This window comes from Charadrius vociferus, unplaced genomic scaffold (genome assembly GCF_000708025.1).
Source record: "Charadrius vociferus isolate BGI_N301 unplaced genomic scaffold, ASM70802v2 scaffold434, whole genome shotgun sequence".
NCBI lineage: Eukaryota > Metazoa > Chordata > Aves > Charadriiformes > Charadriidae > Charadrius > Charadrius vociferus.
This window is the reverse complement of record NW_009648154.1, coordinates 758,226-784,103: the sequence shown is the minus strand read 5'-3', so window position 1 is coordinate 784,103 and position 25,878 is coordinate 758,226. Positions and strand designations below refer to the sequence as shown.

The following is a 25,878-nucleotide window of genomic DNA, read 5'->3' as shown; positions in this document are numbered from 1 at the left end:
CGGCAGGGCCCTCAGAAAGTGAAAGAAAATGGGGTTACGCTCGAGGAGTGTCTGAGGAAACATTGTTGTACCTTCAGTGGTTTGGACGGCGTCTGAGGCTCAGTCATGGGGCAGTCTGTCACTGCCTGTCTTGTGAGAGTCGAGGGTGTAGAGGGGGTTTAAGTGTTACGGTCATAAGTTTCAAACCTTTCTAGTTGTTTGTGATTTCTTTGTGTGAACCACCCGCTCCCAGCGTCAGAGAGTCTTCTGGTACAAAAAAAACCCAGAAAAAATATTTTTAAACACATCAAAAAGAAGCATTAGTTGTGTGGGTTGGTTTTTTTTTTTTTCTGCTAAGGACCCTTCTAAAATGTTTTTTTTTTACTTAAGAAGGGTTTTCATATTAATATAAGTAGTGCAGTTTTCTAACATATTTCTGTATGTGTATATTTAAGTTGTATGTTCTATGTGTATATTTATGTTATACGTTTGAAAGCTCTGGGGTGACCTTATAGCCCCTTCCAGTACCTAAAGGGGGCTACAGGAAAGGTGGGGAGGGACTTTTGGTCAGGCAGGGGAGCAATAGGACGAGGGGTGACAGTTTTAAACTGAAAAAGGGGAGACTTAGACTATGTATGAGGAAGTGATTCTTCTTGGCCGGGTAGGATGGGGCTTTGAGCAACCTGGTCTAGTGGGAGGTGTCCCTGCCCAGGGCAGTGGCGTTGGAACTAGATGATCTTTAAGGTCCCTTCCAACTCTAACCATTCTATGATTCTATGATTTTTCAAAGTAAAATGCTTTCCGGGGTTTATCCTAAGGTACTCTTAGAGCTGCTACTTCTGACTGGAATGGAAAGCTCTTACTATGTTTTAGTAATTCAAAAGACATAGGAAAAATTGTCTGTAGCCATTTTTGTACTAGCAGTGTGACTATACCAAGTATTAGAACAGCAACAGGATTCCGGTTTTTAGGAAAGTACAGAGATGGGGATGGTAGTCAGTGTAGAAGCTGTTTCAGACTTGGACATCAGGAGTAGAAGGTATTTTGTTTCTCTGGTTAACTTTTGTGCCACAGGGTTACTTGCATTGATCGTGATTGTCTGGAAGAGCCTGCAGAAATAGGTGCATTCCTAAATTTAGTATGTTTTTCTGTGACAAACCATAAGATGAAAGATTGTGGAGAGTTTTTCATTCGGATGTTGGTTTTGAAATTTTAAGTGGATTTGTTGATTATGATTAACTCTGGCTCTAGAGGACCTAGAAGAGTAAATGATTGTGTTCGCTGCTTTGCAGTATCAATCTAAAATTGCTCAAATAATTTTCAGTTCAGTGTTGAGCATCTCTTTGTTATTAATGCTTTTGTGGAGTTTGGGGTTGTTGGCTTCATGCTGATTTTCGTCATTTGTTGCTGTCTTTCAGATGGGACACCCAGGCATGCCACATTATCCTCCCATGGGAATGCACCCTATGGGTCAGAGACCACCAAATATGCCGCCAGTTCCACATGGTATGATGCCTCAGATGATGCCCCCCATGGGAGGACCACCAATGGGGCAGGTAAGGCAGTTTTACAAGATTGTCTTTTTTCTTTCTTCACGTAATGATGTCAGGTAATACCTGAAGTAGGTAAGTCTCATACAGTAGCTTGCACATGGTAAGGTTAATAATTCAGGTTATTTTATGCCACAGTTTCTATCCATGCAGAAACTCTTCTCATTTGTAACATGTAATTGATGCACCTCATGTGGAACTTTAATTGTTAATAGCAGTAGGTATGAGTCCATAATTTGTTTTTTATTAAAGTTTTTTGGTAGTTTTCTTTATATTTTGAAGAAGTAAGATTTTCCTCCTAATGTGTACTAGTAACATAAAATAGTGGTTTTTGTCAGAGGTAGTAACAGTAGAGAACTTCATGTTTCTTTAATTCTTGGCTAACTCTTACATCTGCACAGATGAAAATTATAGGGAAATGCAAGGGAAGAAATAATTACGATTTGAATTTTTGCAGAATTCCTTTTTGAATCCTAAGGAGTAGTTTATAGTTCTGTGTATATATTGTTGTTGCTCTTGTAATGTGATTGAAAAATAAACTTGACCATTCAGATTGACAGGTGTAAACCTGGGTTGACAGGTAGAGTAGCCAGAATCATATCTGTGCTTTTTGCAAATTTAAAGCTTTTATTTTCAATAACCAAAGATTCTTTCCTGTGTAGTTTCTGATTAAATTCTGAACTTCTAAAGGAAGCAGTTCTCTTTCTGAATATAATAAATGTTCTAGATAGATACTACTCGTGATGATGGCTCGCGTAAGTAGAAACTGAGCATCATCAACTAGACCAGAGGGATAGAGTAGACCAGCGCAGACAGAGGATGGCAAGAAAGATTAACCCTTTGAGAAGAGCCCACAAGGTCATGCTGGCAACTCAATGTCTTCCTTTGCAGTACCTTGGATAGAGCGTGGTTTTGGTTTGGTTTTGTTTTGTTTTTTACCTGGTGTGTAAAGGGTTGGTAGGAATCTTCAGCATGGTTTTGCAGCCTAGTAGAGCTTCTGGTGTAAAAATAATGCAATTTTAAAAGATGAAGAGGAATTGACCTTTAGCAAGATAGCTTTTTTTGTGTGTTCATTAGAAACTTAAGTAGCAGTTCTATTTTATTCCTGTATTTAATAGTTTTGTAACTTCTGTTCCACTGTTCTCACTCTCATGTATTGAATATTTCAGTCTTTATTTTTTTATGAGCAATATAGAGAACTTGGGAGTTTTTGGTAGATGTATAGCTAAGTATAAATGGTATGGCAGAGAGGAGATTAGAGGCTCAGTTATCCTACAGCCTTAAGGATGGGACAGAGTGGTGATATTCTCACACTGGAACTATTGTGCTGAAAGCATTGGCTCATGTTGGCTTGTTTCCTTGAACGATAAGCTCTTTCGTCCAGTAGGTATCGGAGGTTTATTTGTGAGGCTTTGCAGCATGGGATGATCTGTAGCTTGTTTCCTCCTTTCTGAGCTGAACCCCTGTAGGACAGGTACTTTGCATAGATAATAGCAACGGCCTCTTGTCAGCATCGTTCAGAGGAGGGTCTTCTGGAAAAGAATTTGCTCTCCTTCCCATTTTTTTTTTCTTTGCTGCCTTTGGGTTAGTGTTTTTCAGAAACCGAGCAGTGCGCAGGGTTTCTTCAGGACCTGAGCCAGGGCTTTTAAGAAGTTCCACACGCTCAAAGCCCCCTTAGTTGCAAGTAGCGATGGGGCAAGAGTGCTTTCTTCTCCTGCTTCTACAGGATGGCGAGGAATAGGAGGGGCCGCCTACCAGTCTTTCCTTCCTCCCTCACCCTCCCAAGAAAGCCTTGTGGATTTGAGGGTGGAGCAGTAGCCCTACCACATATCCCTCTCTCCGCACGAGATGCAAGATGAGGCGAGTGGTAACCAGATGCTCCCTGAAGATACAGGGGGATGGGGTCACTTGGCCAGCCTGCCAAGGACAATAAAGGTAAAGGGGCATAACTGAAAGGTTGAAGGGGGTTGACTTCTCGAGACCTGTTTGGGATGAGTGGCCAAAAGTTGATGTTCGTAACGACCTAAATTATATATTTTGTTCATTTTGCCACTTTGTTTATGGCTTGTTAGTTCTTAAAAGCCGGGATCAGCAAAAATAATGGGAAACATGCAAGGTACTGAACACTTTTTCAGCAGCATTTTTTACCCTCTCTCAGTGCATCACTTCAGTGATGCATAACTTCTGCATAACTATCCCTTTGAGACTATAAGCATAAGTATATGAGCTAAAGTTAGCTTATCCGAGTAGCAGTTCTGTAGTTTTTTTGGTCTCATTGGACCACCCCTCAAACTCAGATGCAAGTCTAGACTCAAACTTTTCATTTCTGTAGTGTGGTATGTTCCCATTACCAACTTCACACTGTTACATGGCTTAATATTGTACGTCTATATTACGGGTTTTTTTCCCAGACCTTTAAAAAAAAGTGTTCAGAATTGTTTTGGAGCTTTGATGTTTAAATTTAATAGGTCTCTTCATCTTGAAGTTCTTTGCAGAAATTAATTCTTCCAGTGTCCCTGTAAAATGTTTCTTCCTTTTTGTGAGGTAAGAGGAAAGGGAGACAGGTTGAAAGTTATCAAAACACATGAGCGGAACTAATCCTGGACTCTGAGTTTACCTTTCCTTTGTTTAGTTTGTTCTGTGTGGCCGTGGAATTTTCCCAACCTTTATTTTTCCTGCTTTAACTTAGGATTTCAGTGATAGCTTATTAACAGATCACACATCATTTGCTGTTGCGCTTTTGTAGTTTAAATGGTTGTCTTTGTTCATATTTTGTATCAGACTTTGGAATACCCTAGACATGTTATTCCTAATGTTGATTTTGTAGGAATGTAATGAAGGGAATCAGAATTCTACAGACCTATCTTACTTTTTGTTGCCATGTGCTTAAAAGAGTTTGGTTTTTTTATTAAAAACTAGTATCAGCTAATTGCTTTTAAAAATAAAATAATCCTCATATTTTATGTTTAAAATATCATCAAATACATCTGAATTACTATTTAATTATAGATGCCTGGAATGATGCAGTCAGTAATGCCTGGAATGATGATGTCTCACATGTCTCAAGCTGCTATGCAGCCTACAGTTCCGGTGAGTTTATCTTAACTGTTCTGGTTTTTAAAAGGTCTTTGTGTGAGTTGCTGTCATTACTTCAGTATGGGTATGCCTTTGTTTTCTTGGATTATGAAAAAAGGTATTGCTACTTGCAATTAAGTCTTATCTAGCTTTTGAGTTATTGTAAAAAGTAGGATTTCTGCAAGAGGTAGAACTAGTGATACTTGGTGTCCTGTGGTTTTCATCAGTCTTCAAACTCTTCTCTGTATCTGCTTTTCCTTTCTTTTTTCTGCCTGGATTCGGCTTCCTGCACCCCTGGCCTCCTCACTGTGCCTCACCTGCTGTAGATTGGCAGGAACCAGCGTGAATTCTGGCTGTTTGGAGCGAGGGCTAATTGACTGACCGCTACTTATCTGATTTTTTGTAAAAGTTTCTGAAATTCATAGAATCATAGAATGGTTTAGGTTAGAAACAACCTTGAAGATCAAGTTCCAACCCCCCTGCCATGGGCAGGGACACCTCCAACTAGACCAGGTTGCCCAAGGCCACGTCCAGCCTGGCCTTGAACGCTTCCAGGGATGGGGCATGTTTAAGATCTTGAGTAAAGTTTGCTGAAATCAGTAAAGGTATGAAGAAGTTATTTGGGTGGAAATTGAGAGGGAAGTGTTAACAGGTATTACAGATGAAGTTTCTTTTTTCATTAAGCGTTTGCTGAAGAGGGCTCTAATTCGTCTACTAAATATGCTATGTCTGACCACATGTGTGCAAAGTAGTCCATCCACCCTCTGGAGTAATGAGAGCGAAATCACAAAGATACAAAGTTTCTGCAAAATAAGTTGAGAAGGGACTATTAGGAAAAAGATGTAATGTCACCTTGAAGTGTACTAGATGACTTGAGAATTCATACCAGAGAAGGGATGTTAATTATCTTAACAGTGGAGAAAAACTTAAGTTTAGGGCTTGGGCTTTATCAGACACTAGAGAATGTGCCTGTTAGTTACAAGTTTGTTTCTCACTGCAGGTCTCTGTTTAATGAGATGTGAGTGTATGTTACAGCTTTAGTGTAATTTAAGTAAAAGTTAGTAACTCCTTAAGCAGTTCTCGGGAACCGTGCTTCGTTAGTTCTTGTGCTCATGTAGCTACTTCCTAATACACTAAATATTTTAGAAGCTACCAAGTAAGAAGGATGTTAGTAATTTTCCTCCATTTCCCATACGGAAGTTGTTATGGATTTCTGACAGGTGATGCTCATGTTAAAAATAGAAAGGATTTCAGACCTTCAGAGAAAAATCTTAAAAAATTCTATGTCCAAAAGAGACTTAAAGGGGGAGGGAGGGATCAGCACTACAATCAGTCTGATTTTGAGTTTTACTGTACTTTTTTTACATATTTTGGCAAAAAGGCAGATCACTTGGTTTTCTAATACGGGATTAGGGATAAACCTTGATTGAATTAAGTCTGTGGATATATGGTGTTTAGGAGGAAAGTAGCATGGCAGAGGGCTATGGCTTTTAATTTTGCCCTTAACCCCCTTGGCAGGGATAGCAGGAGCTCACACCTTTCTGCATGCACATGAGAAGGCATTTGTCTGTCATGGCAGCATTCTTGCTCTCTGCTATGGCGTGTGTACCACAGCCTGGAAGGTGTTTCAGAAATAAAGGAAGGATTTTACCACTTCCTAATTTAACATAATTTGTAGGTGAGTAAAAAATTGTGACCTTTGCAGCCCTGATGATTTGCTTGGTAAACTTCACGAGATTATTGACTTGATGTAGTTCTGGCTATAAATAAAATACCTTCTCCAAGTGTAAAATGTTATCTAAAGCTCACTGAGCCCAACTGGATGATTTGTACTGGTGTCAGGGCTCTTTGGTCTTGGCTGGGTTTCATCCAAGTGTGGTGGACTTTCAAACCACTCCTGTGCAGGTTCACTGTCTGTTTTGTGATCTACAGAAGTGTTTACTTCTCAAAGCTGATTAGAACCAGTGTGATTCCTAAAAATGGTTATTTGGAGATTAGTGCTCTTACACTACACAGCAAATTAGAATGGCATTTAGAAAAGTGTAGGCACAAGAAAAGAAACACGTCAGAAGGGTTACTTACTGGAGAGAAACTTACTCTTGTGGACCTATGCGTATACACAGAGTAGCTGAAATAGTTAATATACAGAATGCACTTTAAAGGCCTAAAGTTTTTTGACGATTCACCTGGTTTAGTCCTATTAGATAATATGAAACATAATTGATCCAATATAATTTCTTTTCTCTTTTTAGCAATTTTTACTTTTTTACTTGAGAGGAGTTTGTTGTTAATAAAGTTTGTAGAAGAGAGCTGAAAGATAAACCTTAGCAAAAGGTAAACCTGCAAGCTATGTTCTTGCCTACAGAAAAAGAAAGAAATTGAGCAAACTCTATTTGAATTCTGTTAATCTTTTTCCTTAGTTTGAAAGGATTTAAAAAATGGTATCTGCGAGAGCTTTGGTTATTTGCAAGCAGTTTTATGAATGCAACAAATTCAACACTAATATGTTCAAAGGCTTATGCCACATAATTACAACAGAAGCCTACTCAGCTACTTCAGCAGAAATTCAGAATGTCGGTTTTGGTTTGTTTTTTTTTCCTTTCCTCCCAACCTACTCATTTGGGAGATAAATATGGGTATTGGAACGACTGCAAGGGACCCCCTGGTGTAGTTTATTGTATATATTGCCTTTCTGAAAAGTAGCTTGATGTTCCTAATCGCTTCTTTAAGTAGCAGTAATAATTAAGTGGGTGATGGGAAGCTAGGAAACCATATTTCAGGCAGCAGAGATTTTTGTTGCTGAAAGCACTTTTTTGGATATCTGCTGTATTTACTGATGATTTAATTATGATTGCACTCAGTACTTAAATATCTGTTCATTTTTTTCTACAGCCAGGGGTGAACAGTATGGATGCGCAAGTAGGTAAGTATAAACAATTTGGTACCATTTCATAATATTAAAAAAAAATCAGGTGGCTTTTTTTTTTTAAATAAAATCTACTTTTCTGTAAAATGTGATTTAACGTTTCAGTAACTGACAACTTCATTGATCCCCAGAAATATATTTTGCTCTCAAACATTGATTAATTGAAGTCTTTATATAGAAAAATAAAGCAACCAAACTCTTTTTAACTTTTTTTAATTTGTATTATTTTTATTTTTCAGGTGTAACACCTCCTGGAACTCAGGTATGTGAAAACCAAAATTCCAGAAGATTGTAATGGTGGTGTGGTGTTGTGCATACATGGCTTTACAGGGTTCAAAGAAAAACTTGTATCTAATTTTTCTTCTCATATGGAGCTTCTTTGCTTATTTGACTGTCAGTCTGTAATTAATGTTAATAGTTAAAGTAGATGTGTGTTCTGTTATATTTTCACTCATTTCTGAGCATTGAAGTCTACTTGTTTCTAGTTTTACTAGTATGCAGGATAGCAATATGACGTCTCTTGCGACGCTTTAAGGTCTTTTTGCCCTACCTGAGCAGCAAGTGAATTGTAGCCTAGATACTGATGTTAGTTTTTTTTAGCTGTTTTCATATTTAAATCTTTAAGTGTTGGCCTGGATTTTTACTCAGGGTAGAGTTGGGGTTTTTTTACTTGTGCTGAGGAAGATTAAAAGTTAGTCCTCTATCTGTGTTGTTCCTCTTTTTTTTTTCTTTTTTCCTTTTGTATCAGTGATCAGCTTATAAGCAGATTTTTATTTTTCTTATGTTTGAGTAACTTTTTGCCTGTTACACATTAACGAATATTCTGCTTTCGCAGTTCTAATGTGTATAGCAAAATTTGGTAGGCAATGATTAAGTCTTCCTTGCAGTACCTTAACGCACCTGCGCTTAGAAAAAGAAGCCAGGTCAAGGTTCTGGTATTTTCAATCCTGTGTGATTTATTGGAACCTTAATTAGCAAGAGTTTTGTTACCAAACACTTTAGCAATAAAAAGAAAATGACCTATATAGATACCCATAATAATTTTGAAAACATCACTGTGGTTTTTGAAGAATATAAAGTACTAACCACAAAACAACTTAGCAGGGCGTGTTGTGGTAGGACAAGGGGTGATGGTTTTAAACTGAAAGAGGGGAGGATTTGGGTTAGGTTTTAGGAAGAGGTGTTTTGCTCTGGGGGTGGTGAGACACTGTCCCAGGTTGCCCAGAGGGCTGGTGGATGCCCCATCCCTGGAAACGTTCCAGGCCAGGTTGGACGGGGCTCTGAGCAGCCTGGTCTGGATGAAGATGTCGCTGCTCATGGCGTGGGGTTGGACTAGATGGCCTTTAAAGGTCCCTTCCAATCCAAACCAGTCTATGGTTCTATGAATTGTTATCAGAACTTCATCAATTCTGCTGCTCATTGGTAATTTAGCTTAACTCTCCCCCACCTCCCATCCCTGATGTCTTGACATTATTTGGAATTTGCTTTTGTTAGTGTCTCCTTCCATGTTTGTGGGAACGCAGCACAATTCAGTAATAAATATCGGATAGGTTGCATGGAAGGTGATTTAATGTAGGTTGAACAGGAAGGTGGCATGCAGGCCAAACTTACTTCATGAGAGGATTTTTCAGTACTCTTCTGCCTTTCCATCGGATGGGAAATGGCTGATGGAGCGGAACTAGTGCTGTATATCTCAATGTTGAAATCTTTGAATCGTGAATCAATGTAACTTTGTATTGAGGTAGGCAGGTCATCTGGAAGTAATCTCAAATTTTAAATTTCTTTCATGGCATCTTGCGTGACCATGAATAACTTTCAGTCACTGTCTGATTGCTATTTTAAAAATTTGTAAATATTAAATTACTTGTCTAGACGATATTCCAGACATTCACCTTTAGATTTTAAGATGATGAAGAAAATAGTTTGGCTAGAGACAAAGAGGCAGAATCTGTAAAAATAGTCATGTGGCCTCAAAGATACCCCGTCTGTAAGGTTTTTTTTGCTTCAAAATTTGGGGATGTTTTACCTAGCTTAACTATTAAATATCAGTGAATATCAACTGTCCTTTTATTTCTGTGAGATTTGCATTCTGTGTAATTGAACAATTGGACCTATAAGGATGTTGTTTCTCCTCAACCATATCTGGTAACCGAAACAGAGTAGATGGGTAAAGCTGTGTTCTGCCAGTCCTCATTTTGGGGAGTTAATGTAAACTGTCGATGAAAAGCAGTAGGAAGGTACTCCTGAGTTCACACTAAACTCTTGAGGTCAGGATCTTCTTGAAGCAAACTTTTCTTAGTTTGTAAAACATGGCGTGCTTCTGGGACTTTCACTTGGAGTTGTTAGGGTCAGGTCACGCTCACTTTTGCTTTCTTTTCTGATGGTAATTGCTGCCTTGGATTGCTGAATGGGAGGGGGGTGAGAGAGAGGCTCTTAATAGCTCTTCTCACAAAGAAGTAGTTTCTTGAAAACAATACTGACTTCAATGTGTTTAGATTTTGGCTTGCTGTCTTTCCTTTGCTGCTAAATTACTTAGTATATTTAATATACACGTTCAAATGAATACAAATATTAACCAGAATGTCTTTTCAGAGCTCTGTTTTGTTTCGCCCTCAGACAACGCATCCCGTGGTTTGTGCAGCCCAGCAAACTGCCACAACCAACAGTTCTGTTAGTGAAGACCACTCTAAACAGGTTTCTCTGCTTTCCACTTGTATTTAACTTTTTAGTGGCTTTTGATAGCATCTCGGTCAGCAATTATTGTTCATCATTAATGATATCTTTTTTTTTTTTTTTTTTCCTAGAAATCTACATGGACAGAACACAAATCACCTGATGGAAGAACATATTACTATAATACTGAAACAAAGCAGTCTACGTGGGAGAAGCCAGATGATCTCAAAACACCTGCTGAGGTAAGCTAAATTCAGGTGAAGATTACTGTACTGTGTGATTCCGTGTGAACACAAGAATTTGAAGCTGCAAAATGGGCAAAACTCTCAACAATTTTCCTCAATTTTTAGGTAAATTTTCCTTATTGAAAATGGCATTCTTTAATATTTAGATAAGTAATGTGTGTGTTTATCTCTAAGGAGGATTTTCCTTGGAACGTATATGCCTGGTATTCATTGGTCCTTAAGTTATTTCTTGGCTTGTGGCTCACTTCTGGCTATCCTTTTAATTTTAAAACACCATTGTAAGTTTGATTTTATGTTTTTTGTTTTCTGTTCATTAGCAATTGTTGTCTAAGTGCCCCTGGAAAGAGTATAAGTCTGATTCTGGAAAGCCCTACTATTATAATTCCCAAACAAAGGAATCACGCTGGGCAAAACCCAAAGAGCTTGAGGATCTTGAAGGTAATGTTAACAAAAATGTGTAGGGGGGGTGGCAGTGAGTTGCAACCTGTGCAGATGCATGACTTTTCACAAAAATTTGGTGTCAAAGCATAGCACTCAAACTTCCGTTAGGAATTAAATCTACTGAAATAAGCTTTATGTAGCAGAGTTAATGCAGTCTGAGTTTTCTATGGAACAGTCTTGTCTCCTGTATCCTCGCCACCTCATCACTGTCCCTTTTTCCATTTTACCCTTAGTTCTTCCCTGTATTGTGGCAGCAGCATCAGCTCCCCCTTGTGTCCCTAAACAGGAACGGAATTAGGCTGTGACGTGCTGTGGCTTGTTGAGGGCTGTGTGCGTGCTCTCTGGGTTAGCAGTAGGTAATGCTTTAAGTCTTCATTTTAGGGCGGTTGTAGGTTTTGGCTGTCAGCCACCAATCCTTTGGAAACCTGTAGGAACTCAGGATTTGTGAGGGGGTTCAGGCTGATGGGGGAAGACAAGAGGCAGAGGGGCCGCTGAAATAATAATCCTCATTCACTTGGGAGACCAGGGTAAAAGGTGCTGGACTTCTGTAATACAGTATAGCTTTTAACTGAGTAAGAATTACTTTTGTGTGTGTGTGTCTTGGCCGAATTTTGAACAGTCATGTATTTTATACTTAAAGCAGTAGTGCTGGCTATCTCTTGAAAGCCAAAATTGTGTGTAAGGCTTTGCTTAGGTATCAATTTGCTTTTAATTTTTGACCAAAAAAATACTCTGAGAAACAGGTGTGGCAAAAACATTAGTAATTTTTTATTGCCCTTCTGTATTATGAAGGCTATGTCCCCTTTAGTACTAATGTCATATGATGCTGTCCTCCTGTTTTTCACTTTTAGTACAGTTTTGTTTGGTATTGTAAGGGAAATAAGATCTTGAAGAAAAATCCGGATAATCAGCTGGGATAAGAAATAAGTATTTTTAAAAGTACTTTGAAGAATAAGCGTCAGTCACTGCTAGAATAAAAAAGAAAGAAGGCTCTGTTTCTGTAAAGCTGATGTTATCTGCTCTTTAAACTAGTCTCTTAAAGTTGAAATAATTCTTTTAAACCAGGAAGTTGTTCTTTATATACCCTAATCTTTCTTTAATGGGATTTCTAAGTTTTGTTTTACTCTGAATTTATTTCAGTCTTTAAATAGCACAAATATTAAAATTATTGATGGTAACAAAAATATTTAAAGCTATGCTTTTATTAAATCGTGTTAACATAAGTTTTTACCATGCATATATAAACTATTTTTTACGCTATATTTTGATTGTTTTTTTCCCCTTTCTCCTCTAGCAATGATTAAAGCCGAAGAAAACAGGTACGTTTTTAATGGTATGCTAATGTTTTTTACATTAAGCTGCCTATTTCTTAAAAATGGAATCTAGTCCTTGAATCTTTAAACATTCTCCTTCCAGCTTTTCATTCCAAATAGTGGCTTAAGATTTAACTACTCAAATAACATACTCTAGGTTTCTTTTTGACTGAAATGATTGATCTACATAGATACACAGCTTCAGTAACTTTTCCTTTCTCTGAGCTAAGATTGTTCTATATTCTTCTGAGAACTCTTTGTAACTAGACCGAAACTTCTCATTTCATACTTTATTAACTTGTTTAAACTATGCATTTCCCTAAACTACGAAGTTATCCCATGCTTGTCTGTGACTGTTCCTGTTTTTTGATACAGCACAAAGCCTGAAGAATCAACTCCAACGACATCTGCTCCGGCTGCTGCAGCAGAAGCAGCAAGCACAGCCACCACAGCCACAACTGCTGCTGAAACTGCTGCAGCTGTTACTACCACCACTGCTGCTTCTGCAGCGACAGCAGCCCCCGAAGCAGAATCTGCTGCAGCTGCTTCTGGGGAAAATGAGAGTACCGGCACGGCCGCAGCTGAGGAACAGGGACAAGCGACTTCTGCGTCTGCTGTGCAGGAACAGAGTGGAGAAACTGCAGCTAATGCAGCAGACGACTCTTCCAAGCAGGAGGCCTCAGCAGAGTAAGTAAAATTACAAAGCGTGTGGCTTTTCTGCAGTTCTGCATTCCTTCTGGGATCTGGTTTATCTTCAGTTGTAGGTGGCCAGGCTTCTTTGACAGTTAGTCGTTTCTGCAGTGAAACATGAACGTGAATCAATGACAGCAGAGAATAATGAGTAAGAAAGGCAGTAAGGAGCGTTAACATCCTGTCCTTGCCAAGCCTCCCCCAAAACTCTTAAACCCCACGGAGAACACTTGTGCCTCAAACATTTCATAATTTTTTTATAGCTTAAGAGTTTCTCAGAGTAATATTATATGCTTACCCTGTAATATTGCAATGTTGCATGTTGGTTTTGTATATTATTTGCATATATTTCATTATTTTCTTATTAATATTATTATCTTTTAATTTTTTGATATTTCATTAAAGCTTTTTAGTTTTATTTTTCAACCCATGAGCCTTTCTCCCTTCCCTTTCTGGGGAAGGGTTAGGGTTAGGGGAATGGAGAGGGGCTAATAGAGAGCATCTGTTGTTCGTTTAGTGGCCAGCCCAGCCTAAACCTCGACACATAGCATTCTTGTGTAATGTGCAATAATTATGTGTGGTGCATAATGCTAACGTGTAGCACTATTATTTTTCTTTGAGTTGCTATTTAAAAAACTCATTCTGTCTGACTATGTTGACTTAGGACTTCAGTGGCTCTAATTTAGGGGGAAGAAAGTGCTTACATAATAAAATTACTTATTTTTGTATATAGTGCTGCTTCAAAGAAGGAGGACGACGATGCCCAACCAGTTAAAAAGACCTATACATGGAATACGAAGGAAGAAGCAAAGCAAGCATTTAAAGAACTGTTAAAAGAAAAGGTATTTTGGTCAACTATTCTTAATGCTCTATCAAACTACAAAAACTGCATCTGTCAGAAAATGCTAGAATTGGTTTTTTAAGAATTTTTAACTATTGTGGAAGAGAACTTTTGTACTAGACAAGAAATGACGGAAAAGAATGCTACAGTGAAAACAATACACAGTTTAAACTTTTTTTCAGCTCTTTGGGTGAGTGGGCAGGTGTTGAGTCTTCATCAGGGCTGTCAGGTCAGGTTTTTTTCTTATTTTCTTCCTTTTATGTGATCCCCACACTGTAATGCAAACTTGTTATCTGGTCTTTGTCCAGAATTCAAACGGGAATTGTGAGTGATTTGATGGACAGCTTCAGAAGATGCTTCAGAGACAGACAGTGTAGAGGTCCATATGGAAAAAGGACAAACTGTTAGATATAATTTGCAGTGTTTCCATAAGCTAGTCTGATTTAAAGACTCTTTTCTTCCCTATGAAGTAATAATTCTAAAACTGTATTTAAGTGGACAGTGGGATGGATTGAAAACTGGCTGACAGATAGAGCTCAGAGGGTTGTGATTAGTGGCGCAGAGTCTAGTTGGAGGTCTGTAACAAGTGGTGTTACCCAGGGGCCAGTACTGGGTCCAGTCCTCTTCAATATATTCATCATTGTCTGAGCCCTCAATTTTTTATCTTTGCTTTAAAGATGGAGATGAAGTAGGAGTAAAAGGAGGCTGGTTTTGTTTTTCCCTCAGAGTGCATGAGATCTGTTTGTGCTTTGTCTAGTGAGTCAACATAGTTGTATAATGGACAAACTTCCAGAAGAATTTGTTGTAGAAATTGCAATAATCCCAGAAATACATTGTTTCATTTTCCATGTTGAATGTTAATAAAGTTTAAATAAAATTTCTAACAAACAATGTTGTCCTAACCTTGAAAATGTAATGCTTTTTTTTTTTTTTCTAAGGGCCATTTTTTTTAAGGAATTGGTCATTGTTGAATGTTGATTCCAGATCTAATTAGTTAATGATTTCATGTCTTTACAGCGAGTACCATCCAATGCTTCTTGGGAGCAAGCTATGAAAATGATCATTAATGATCCTAGATACAGGTACTGCTTGATTCTTTCCTCTTTAAATTTCTACACAAATACTATTTTAGGTAGTTTGACTTTACTGACATACCTTTTGATTGTTTTAATAGATATTTGTGTGTTTCTGAACATGTACCACTGTCAGGGAACTTAGTACCTTTTCTACGTAAAGAAATTCAAATCCTAGGCTTAATTTTTCATTTGGAAAACATGTGGCAGTTGTTGGTTGTATTTCATGCTACTTATATTATTTTCTCAGGAATAAAAGCATGCATTTACAATGACAGAGCTGAAAAGTTTCTAGGTTATTTTTGAAATCAGCGACTGCTATAAAAATTGGCAGGAAAGTCGTTGATTCTATGATAAAAATAGTATTATAATATGAAATGTGTAAATGCAATCTAAAAGCATAACGGTAGCCTGTGTTTTATTATTAGCTGCTTTTATTACTAAGTGTGTACTTAACTTTATTGCTTTTTTTAAATGATATTTCATTAATCCTGAGGAAGGGACAGGGTGATGACTGGCTGTTTAGATGATATTTAATTTTGTCTCAAAAATCTGGGTTACTCAAGTCTGTTGTCTTTTGGTCCTTTAGTTTTGTTTTTCTAATTTAAATCCCTTTTGTATAATTGACATTTTCTCTTTTTCTTTGATGTGAAGTGCTTTGGCAAAATTAAGTGAAAAAAAGCAAGCTTTTAATGCTTACAAAGTTCAAACAGAAAAAGAAGAGAAAGAAGAAGCAAGATCAAAATACAAAGAAGCTAAAGAATCATTCCAGCGTTTTCTTGAAAACCACGAAAAGATGACATCCACAACAAGATATAAGTAAGACCTGTATTAAATGAAGTTCTAGCCTTTACTAGCTTGCGAAGTTAATAATCAGATATTGCTGGTTTGTTCTTGGTGAGTGCCTGCCTTTGTACGCGCTCAGCCTGGAAAAGCCTGTAACTGAAATTGTTACAGGAGCAGAAATAGTCTCATTTTCATAGAACATATTGAAGACCCGGGCAAAAACCAACTCATTTGAGTGAAATGCTGATGAATAATGGGTTGAGCTTCTAATAAGTAGAAACAAAAGAGAGCACCGAGAGGAGTTTTCTATTACATCTGCCATTAAGAACGAAGTAGTTCTGATAGCTTGTTCATGGAAGTTCATGCCTAAAGGGAGGTATATCTTAGAAGCTTGTTGAAAATTTTGTACATCTGATTTCGTATAACGTTTGCTAGAACAGTGATCTAAACGTGTGCTAGCCCTCAGATAAAAATACTAGTGTAATGCAGTGCAGGTGAACTTGCGCTTCTGTGGAGAGGAATGTGTAGTGACATCAGCTTTAATTCTAACTTTTCTCTTTTTCGTAAGAGATAGGAAGGTGTTACAGAAAAAGTTTCCCAAGACAGAAAATGAGGGAGATGTCATACAAAAGCATTACTACTTAAAGTAACATTAGTGAAGTCTGTTGTAAGCTGATGGTACAATTTAAGTCAGTGTTCACTGATAAGCAATTGTATGCTTTTACTTTGCTTTGTACAGAAAAGCTGAACAAATGTTTGGGGAGATGGAAGTCTGGAATGCAATATCTGAGCGTGATCGTCTTGAAATTTATGAAGATGTCTTGTTTTTTCTGTCTAAGAAAGAGAAGGTAACTTTCAAATTGATCGTTTCACATGTTATACGTGAGTTAGTTTATCTCTCTTAGTAAAGAAATGTTGCAAACGGTGCAGTTCTGCATATTGTTCAGGGACAGTCGAAATGCTAACAGCAGGGGAGGAATCTGTCGGAAAGGCATGGAGAGCCAAATGAGAACATTGCTGCATTAGTGTGAACCATATACTGCTTACAGGTTACAGGTCAGATTACCCTCTCCAAAAGAGGAGGGGGAGAGAGAGAGACAAGAACAGAAGGGAGGTGAGGTTTATCAACTATGAGACCCTATAGAGAGGGAGCTGCAGTTTAGCAAGATGTGATGGGGCGAGAGGACAAGGAAAAAGCATTGGTGGAACTCTTCAAAACTATGGTTTTGTAGAGGTGAATTTGGAGACAGTTTTTATTCTTTTCTCATTATACAGTATGTAAGGGGTATCCATAGAATCACAGAATTGTCTAGGTTGGAAGAGACCCTTGGGATCATCGAGTCCAACCCTCTACCCTACTCTACAAAGTTCTCCCCTACACCATATCCCCCAACACCACATCTAAACGTCTCTTAAACACATCCAGGGATGGTGACTCAACCCCCTCCCTGGGCAGCCTATTCCAGTGCCCGACCACTCTTTCTGTGAAAAATTCTTTCCTAATGTTCAGTCTAAATCTCCCCTGTTGGAGCTTGAAGCCATTCCCTCTCGTTCTGTCATTGATTACCTGTGAGAAGCGACCAGCACCGACCTCTCTACAGTGTCCTCTCAAATAGTTTTAGAGAGAGTTCAGTAGAGTTAGCAGGCAGAACATGATGCATCTTTAGTTAAACAAGCTACTGGAAGGTCTGTTCCTGCTCAGTACACAACTGAAATTGTGGAACTGACTGCTGCTGGGTAACATTTTGGAGATCAAAACTTGTTGAAAAGCTACCCATCTGAAATGGGGCAGGCACGCTAGGAGTAGATCGCTCTTGTTGTCTTCCACTAGTTCATCGCAGTCTGCTGGTGGACAAGGTGAAGCCCTCGTTTAACTCTGTATGGCAGATACAATAGCAGTTTCTTCGAAAAGTCTTTGTTCTTAATGAGATACTATGCTGCTAATTTTGCAATCGGATTAATTTTTAGTATTATTTTAATAAATTACATGATGGATTTTACTCTGATCTGCTCTGAATCAGACTGTGAAACTGTCATGGGCTTGTTACAGCAGGCTGTGTTTCCTTTAACCTCAGCGGTACCATACGCGCCGTGGGGATCTGGCCCTAACCGTATCTGCTCAGTCCATCTGCACTGCCATTTGGTAGTGACGCCAGCACTCACCAGCATCCTTGGGTAGATGGAAAACAGGCAATTGGAAACAAATTGTGTAGCAAGACTGGGAAACTGATTGAAGTGAGACTAGCTTTAAGGTCCACGCTTGCCTGAAAAGCAAAACAAACAGAAAGAGGCCAGCCATCAAACAGCGCTGCTCTCAAATTGCCTGTGATTAGCACATCTGGTTTACATCTGCTTGTCAGCAGCACAGTGGGCCATAGTACCTTGTTGCAGCACTGACCATTTACTGAATGTACTGGCGGTTTCTTAGCAGTATCTCTAAAAGATGAGCACCGTTTCGTGAGCTTTTCCCATCTGTCGGGAAGTGTCGGAGATAATAGTACTGAAATGGTTTATCTGTGGATACAAGCAATTATAGTATGTAAAAATTGTACGTAAGTCCAAGTTGTATTACCGTACTTTACATGTAAACAAAAGGTAAATTTTGTGTTTTCTTGGAGAGCAAACTTGAGGGGTCGTGTATTTTTGTGTATACCTCAGATTTAACAAACGAACAAAAATGCATTTTCTCCTCAGGAACAAGCCAAACAATTACGAAAGAGGAATTGGGAAGCTTTGAAGAACATACTAGATAACATGGCTAACGTCACTTACTGTACGACTTGGTCAGAGGCTCAGCAGTATCTGATGGACAATCCTACATTTGCAGAAGATGAGGAACTTCAGAGTACGTAAAAAGTCTGTGTATTTCTTTTGGAAGAGGGAACGGATTTGTCTTTAGCGGTGAGGACTCCTGGCTGGGTATGGCTTGCTCTTGCCCAGTCCAGAGCCGCCACGACGCCTGCTGGGCAGCCTGTATAAAGGAGCCTGTCTTGTTTGGTTCCTAGGAAACAGGTGTCAGCTTCAAAAATCATTACTGATTAATCTCGATGATAAAGCAAAGGATACCTTTTGCAGGGATTGTGTTGCCTTAGTAGTTGTTAGCCTTTGAAATCTGAAGAATTATTTGACAGCGTAATCTGTGTTGTAAATATTTACACTACATTCTGCTAGACTGAGGTCCTGCTGTGTTTGTTTTCCTAAAAAAATAATTCTTTTTTACTCTTCTAGAGTGAGAAGGCAGTTTTTCCATTATGAGCACGTTTTTCTTATAAATGAGTTTATCCTGTATTTTAAGAGCAGCGTATGTATTTACACAGCTGCTAAAGCATTTGACAAAGATGCTCTGCATTCTTTCCTCTCTCCTGTATTTTTAAGATACCTGTGGTAATGTGGGGAGATTGCACAAACACTTGTCCGCAACACTTTCCTCGTAAACACTTCTGTGCTCTGTATTGCCAATGATAATTTATCCAGGTTGGGGGAGGCTGGTTTTTGCTGCCGCTCAGTTCTTCACATATTTCAGTGCTCAATGAAACTTCCACTCATGGCAACAATTGGCAACCATTATCTCATACTAAGAAACTTTCTACAGATAGTGGGAAGAAACACCTAATTTTTACTCTTATCATGCTGTTGTTATCTGTTGCTAGACATGGATAAGGAGGATGCACTGATCTGTTTTGAGGAACATATCAGGGCATTGGAAAAAGAGGAGGAAGAAGAAAAACAGAAAAGTTTGCTTAGAGAGAGAAGGCGGCAGCGTAAAAATAGAGAATCTTTCCAGGTTGGTGGACTTTCTTTTTCTGTTCTCGATGCGTTGTGTGCTTAGATGCTCTATGTGATTTTTATTTCTTAGGGTAGGCTAACGGGTGCATATAATGCATCAGTTATCAGCATGGTAGCACTTTGTCTGCTGTATAATACATCTATTTGCCAGAAAGCTGCAAGAGTAGGTGAAAGTAAGAGAAAATAGACTTGAATGGAAAGAGAATGCAATTGGAATGTTGTAAATGGTGGATGAAGGCAGGAAGAAAGGATGATGTAAAAAAATTATTTTTCAATTGCGTTTTATCACAAATGAAATTCCAGTGATCAAGAGTATCCATTCAGCTGCTAGCCAAATAGAAGTATGATGAGTGACTACAAATTTCCATTTCAATTCTGTTTTGCAGCTGTTTTTAGATGAACTGCATGAGCATGGACAATTACATTCAATGTCATCTTGGATGGAGTTGTACCCAACCATAAGCTCTGACATCAGATTCACTAATATGCTCGGTCAACCTGGTAAGAATACTGTCTCTTCCAACCCTGTAGAAGTAAGGTAGAGGTCTTGGGTTTGGGGCAGAACAGAGCAGGGTTATTTGTATATTTTCTAAATGTTTAAAAAAATGCAGCTCTTTTATTAGAGCTAGCTTTTGACTTATCTAGTTTTTTCATCAGGATCAACAGCACTTGATCTTTTCAAGTTCTATGTTGAAGACTTGAAAGCACGTTACCACGATGAAAAGAAGATAATAAAAGATATCCTAAAGGTGAGAGGGGGAAAATGCTCCATTATGTTGTTTCTTCTTTTAATGCCAAATACATCATTGAAGTGAACTCTTTGCTACTGGGAGATGGGATTTCACATTGCGTTAGTGTCATGTGCATTAGCACTGAAGTGAGAGTTCCTGACTTACCTGATGCCAAAGAAGCAATTTTCTTACAGGATAAAGGATTTGTGGTTGAAGTGAATACTTCTTTTGAAGATTTTGTTACGGTCATCAGTTCAACTAAAAGAGCTACTACGTTAGATGCAGGAAATATCAAGCTGGCTTTCAACAGTGTAAGTATTATTATGTAGGAATGTTCAAAAACTTGTAATATGAAATCTCCTGTAAAAGCAAGAATTGGCACTTACTTTCACTGTATTGCTATGACTACTTTTGTAATATTTGAGAGAGATGCTGTGCTTTAGAGTTGCTTATCCTGATACCAGTTCCCAAAACTAAAGATTGCAGAGGTATATCTTTATTCAAAACATAAACATTTCAACTTGAAAAATTCTGTGGTAGGAATTAAGTAATGTTCTCTCATTTATATGTAACTTCTCTCACGAGGGTTTTTCTTCTGTGTGTGTGTTTCTGTAGTTCTGGCTTGCATGATGGTTAACACTTTCTATTTTTGAGAAACGGTGGTTACATGCTTTAAGAATAAATAATTGGTTAACTTTCCTCTATGTCCAGCTGACTAATAGAAAACTCTAATGCAATTTTTTGGAAAGCCCAACAGCAGTTCACCGTTAAGCTGAATTACTAGTCTTCCATTTTGACATCTTTGAAATAATCTTACAACTTTTGTTTGACATAGCTGCTAGAAAAGGCAGAAGCCCGTGAAAGAGAGCGGGAAAAAGAAGAAGCTCGCAAAATGAAGCGGAAAGAGTCTGCCTTCAAGAGTATGTTGAAGCAAGCCACTCCGCCAATTGAATTGGACGCTGTCTGGGAAGATGTATGTATCGTCACTTAATTGTGAAAGTCTTTGCAAATGTATTTCACGGGCTGCTGCATGCTAAGGCTTTTGGAGTAAACCTGGTTTCTCTAAGCGCTTAGTGTTTCTGTTTCTATAACTGAGACCCATAAAAATGGTCCTGTCATTTCTTCAGTAAAGTTTGAAATTTGATGTGAATAAAACTTCATTCTATTGGTAGTTTCATATAAATACAATTTAAAATAAAAACAAGAAAACCGTAAACCCAACCAACCCCCCCCCAAAAAAAACCTCCAAACCACCACCACTCCAAAAAAAACTAATCACACAAAGCCCCCAAACTTAATTTAAATGGAGATAAAGCACTCTGCCTAGTTAAAAATCTGTAACTTTATTCTGGTAAAATAACCTTTAAAAACCTTTCCTGTCAGAGCCTACTTTGTATAAAAATGCGGTTTTTAACAAACTTGTGTAGCTTAAAGGGCGTACACAGAAAAAACCAGTCTGATTCTGCGTGCCTCTGTTAGAGATTTACTGAAGACCGTTTGGTTGTGAAGCTGCCATAAAAAAGTTTAGCCTTGTGACAGTACCATGGCTTTTTCAATTGGTGAAATTGTCTTTCTTTATTATTATTTTTATTTCTGGATAGCTGTTCTTCATATTAGTATTTCATTGCTATTTTTCTTACAGATCAGAGATAGATTTGTGAAGGAACCAGCATTTGAAGACATCACTCTGGAGTCCGAAAGGAAAAGAATATTTAAAGATTTCATGCATGTACTAGAGGTAATCATTACTTTATTTTGCCCTGACTAGAGAATATATAAAAAAATCTTGGTTGATTTGCTCTTAAATTGTATGGGAAGAGGGAGGGATTTAACAGAATTCTACTGATTTCTGTTACAGTGGACATTCTGCCTTACCTAAAAGTAACGGATATTAAAACCTCATTTTGAAAGTAAGGAACTCAAGAAACACATTAGTCATTTGATATTATTTGATGCATAGTTACTCTTTTAATCTGCTTCCCTATAAGAATTTCCGGCAATTCTGATGTTAACTTCCAGGTTTATCTTAGAAAAACGGTTTCTTGCTGTGATTTCATACAAAAAGTGATGAAATTGGAAATAGAACTTCTGCAGTATTTTATTCACTATAAATCTGGAACTTCAAGAACATACTAAGCTCTGCAGATGTACCTTTTTTTTTTTTTTCCCACTGTAGCCCATTTTTTGCTGATACACAAAAGGGATGATGTAGTTTAGTTTAATTCTTAACTTTTAGATGGGCTGCAGTAAAAGTTAAGATGCAGAAGTTTTGACAAGTCATTCTTGTTGAATAAGGTGCTGGTTTTTCCTAGATAATGTGGGATTTGATTTTGCAGCGTTTGTTCTTTGGGGTTTTTTGTTTCATTTTCTGGAGTTTGTAAGAGATTGTAAAATGGCTTAATTTCAGAATATCAAATTTGGCAGAGCACGGTACGCAGTATGTTCTAGACCATCTTGAGCCGGGGCTTTAACTAGAGGCATTGAAATGGGGATCGGCGTAATAGAAGCTGTGTGCACCCGTGTCCGAAGCTGCGTGCTTCCTTGCTCCTGGATGCTTGTTATTACAACTTCAACATGGCAGTACTGGTAGCGGTTTATGGGTTTTGATACAGTGAGTGTGCGATTATTGGGGTTTTTATTAACCACTGCTAGCTGGAGGTGCCTTCGGGGACGGTGAGAAACATCACTAGAGTTTCTTGCTTTGTCCTTGTGACCGATGATAACGTTTGCCTTCTCTTGTACTCTAGCACGAGTGTCAGCATCATCATTCAAAGAACAAGAAACATTCTAAAAAGTCTAAAAAACATCACAGGAAGCGATCACGTTCCCGTTCGGTAAGGTGTTTCATGATGTCTTAAAACCTACTTCTGTAGCTATTTGCAATGCTGTCGTCTCGCTAACCACGTTGGTTTTGTATCTCAAGGGCTCAGAGTCTGAGGACGACGACAGCCATTCAAAGAAGAAAAGGCAGCGTTCAGAGTCTAGATCAGTTTCTGAGCGTTCTTCCAGTGCGGAATCCGGTATGAGATTTTCTTTGTTTATTTTTAAATTAGCGTTACTATTTTATTGCTGGGTCTTTATCGTTTTATTGAGGTATATTTGTTTCTTCCTGTGTCTGCAGAGAGAAGTTACAAGAAGTCAAAAAAACACAAGAAAAAGAGCAAGAAGAGAAGACATAAGTCTGTAAGTGCAGTTAACTTTTTTGAGTTGGCTAATGGACAGCCTGACACCTTACGGTCTCAGTAATCCTTTTTAGGTATCTGTCGTCATCCAGATGTCTTTGGAGTAGGGACTGTGTGAGATCAGACTGGAGGGCGGATATTAATATCATCATAATTTTCTGTTATAAATACCTTATATTAAACTATTGAAGACTGCTAAATTTGGGGTTTAAGTGCAACCACTCAGATGCAAAGGACTGTACTAGTAGTATTTGCTGTTTATCGTGGCAAATCTTGGCGTTCACCTTCCCTGTGGAGAGCTGGGAAGAACCCCAGCCGCCTTTTCCTTTGGCCTTATGCGGAGCGTCATTCCTTTTGGCTGCTCCACTTGAGTGTCAGGGCTGCGTTAGAAGCTCAGGTACCAAATGCGCCGGAGCATCAAAAGGACCTAAAGGGCAGAAAGAGAGCTCTCGCTCTGGGTATTGGTTGAGGCCGAAGAAGAATTATTATTATTTTTTTTCTCTGAACTCATCTTGGCTGCAAAACTCTTCACAACTGATGTATTCTTTTGTTTCTGTAATTTCTGAGCAGGTAGCTGTGCCCTTCAGTGGACAGCGTTCACAAGGAGAGGGCTATTAATTCTTAGCAGTTGAGTACGACACTAGCGCACAAAGAGGGTCACATAAGCATAGCAACACTGGGATGAAACGTGGAATAAAATCAGTTGTGCCACCTAATCCCTCGCAGTACGGTTAATATCCAGTAAGAGCCCAGCAGCTGTAAAGCATCCAAGTACGGCCCAGCAGACACGTAACAGAGCATTTCCAGACTTCACCCTTTCCGGAGCTCTTACTGAATGGATGGCGTTTGTGCAGAGAAGGGATTTGTCGTGCGGCGTCCTGCATGCCCCACCTCTGCATGCACTGAGAGCGGTGAACGTTCTTCTGTGTTGACCAAACATCTCTCCTGGTCAAAACTTTTCAGTAATGTTTTTGCATTACTTATTTCTGCAGTCGTTAATAGGATGTGCTTAATTAGTAACCACTTGAAGCAGGTTTTTTTAATATGGTCTATACTGAAATAAAGTCAGACTTTTCTGAGGTGTAGTTTTTCTATCAATTAATGTCTAATATATTTAATATTAAACTTTAATATTAATCTTTAATATTTTTCCCTTTATTTACACAGGATTCACCAGAATCAGATATTGAACGAGAAAAAGACAAAAAAGAAAGAGAGAGAGAGAGTGAAAAGGATAGAGCTAGACAAAGATCTGAATCAAAACATAAATCTCCTACTAAAAAACGACCTGGAAAAGATTCTGTAAGCTTTTTTTCATTTTTATCTGATGCTTTGGGCTTTATGTATCAGCAGTATGCTGTAGGATAGTACTTGAACTTTGAAGGTTTACTCTAAGTAAGGTGCTAAAGCTTAATTTATGGTCCATTTATAGATAAAAAGGACCAAATGTTCAAGCAGAGCTTAATCATACAGATCCTGTGCCCTCATTTAGTGTTTTGGTACTCATGTGTGAAATCACTACTCGATTAAGTGCTATTTATTGTTGCTTGTTGACATCAAGTGTGAATGAGGCACGTTATTTTACAGCCAGTACTGAAGCTTGGTCCATTCTCTGACAAAGTTGTATGTAGGATGAAACTGCCATTCTTTTTTCCATCCAATTAGCCAGATTGATCTCAAAAGAGAGCAGCAGCACAGCTGGTTAAATGTTTGAGTGTCTGTGGCACCCGCGTTCCAGAATTTTAATCGTTGCAGTGCCGGGCTGGTGCTGTGCTGGCAGGGGCAGAAAATTTTAGCAGAACAAAGTTCCGTGATTCTTGCATTTTTTCAGGCTGGGAAACGCCGCGGGAGCGTGCTTGTGACTGCTCTCCTGCTCTTTGCTGTGAGGCTTCTGGGTTAGGCTGGGTTTGGAACGGGCCGACAACGGTGCTTTCAAAGACACATAAAAGTGTTTGAATGAAAAATATAAACTACTTTTGGTTCAGCATCTTTGGGGTCCATTGAGGAGGGAATTATTTGCCTTGTTATTGAGGTTGTGCTGGTGGTGGTGTCCTCCCGGATAACACCCCCTACGTTCCACCTGCCAAGAGGAGATGGCAGGACAGATGCCTGCTTTTATATTATTGTCTTAAAATAAGCTGCTTTGGCCTCTGGATGCCTTTGAAACGCCCCATTCCGTGGCCTAACGCGGCATCTTCTGGTGAGAAGTGATCCCAGGTGTGATTAAGCAGACGCAGCTCTGCAGGAGGACCTCAGCTCAGCTTGTGCTTTCCTCCTTGCCCTCCCGGCGCGGTGTTGTGGCTGGCGCCGCCCCTGGCTTCCCGCCCCCCCTCCTGCTGCGCCCTGTGCTGCCCAGCTCTGCCCGCTCCTGCTGGGCGCCGCGAGGGTGACGGTGGTGCTCACCCCTAACCTGGCTTCTCTCCGCAGGGGAACTGGGACACTTCTGGCAGCGAGCTGAGTGAAGGGGAGCTGGAAAAACAGAGGAGGACTCTTTTGGAACAACTGGATGAAGATCAATGAGAACATTATTTATACCAAATATGTTTACATTGTGGCATAATAAAAGAAACCAATGTCTAATTCAGGA

At 38.9% G+C, this 25,878-nt stretch overlaps 1 protein-coding gene across 1 annotated transcript; it reads left to right on the top strand.

Moving 5' to 3' along the window:
- The first annotated feature begins 1,397 nt into the window (after window positions 1-1,397).
- Window positions 1,398-25,878, top strand: PRPF40A (PRP40 pre-mRNA processing factor 40 homolog A (S. cerevisiae)). The gene is made up of 25 exons (XM_009884028.1): window positions 1,398-1,535; window positions 4,539-4,619; window positions 7,497-7,527; window positions 7,770-7,792; window positions 10,147-10,224; window positions 10,335-10,445; window positions 10,766-10,886; window positions 12,184-12,208; window positions 12,578-12,889; window positions 13,626-13,734; window positions 14,751-14,815; window positions 15,461-15,625; window positions 16,332-16,440; window positions 18,287-18,437; window positions 19,243-19,376; window positions 19,765-19,879; window positions 20,036-20,127; window positions 20,304-20,420; window positions 20,945-21,082; window positions 21,752-21,847; window positions 22,857-22,943; window positions 23,033-23,129; window positions 23,231-23,292; window positions 24,459-24,593; window positions 25,719-25,878. The coding sequence occupies exons 1-25, from the start codon at window positions 1,398-1,400 to the stop codon at window positions 25,809-25,811; spliced, it is 2,685 nt and encodes an 894-aa protein (XP_009882330.1). The 3' UTR covers window positions 25,812-25,878.

What these genes read in the sequence shown, in the direction of transcription:
- PRPF40A (XM_009884028.1), top strand. Translation starts at nt 1,398, where the DNA reads ATGGGACACCCAGGCATGCCACATTATCCTCCCATGGGAATGCACCCT. An exon ending in AAAATAGAGAATCTTTCCAG is followed by an intron (nt 19,377 to 19,764) that starts GTTGGTGGACTT and finishes TCTGTTTTGCAG; the next exon opens with CTGTTTTTAGATGAACTGCA. An exon ending in AGCGATCACGTTCCCGTTCG is followed by an intron (nt 22,944 to 23,032) that starts GTAAGGTGTTTC and finishes TTGTATCTCAAG; the next exon opens with GGCTCAGAGTCTGAGGACGA.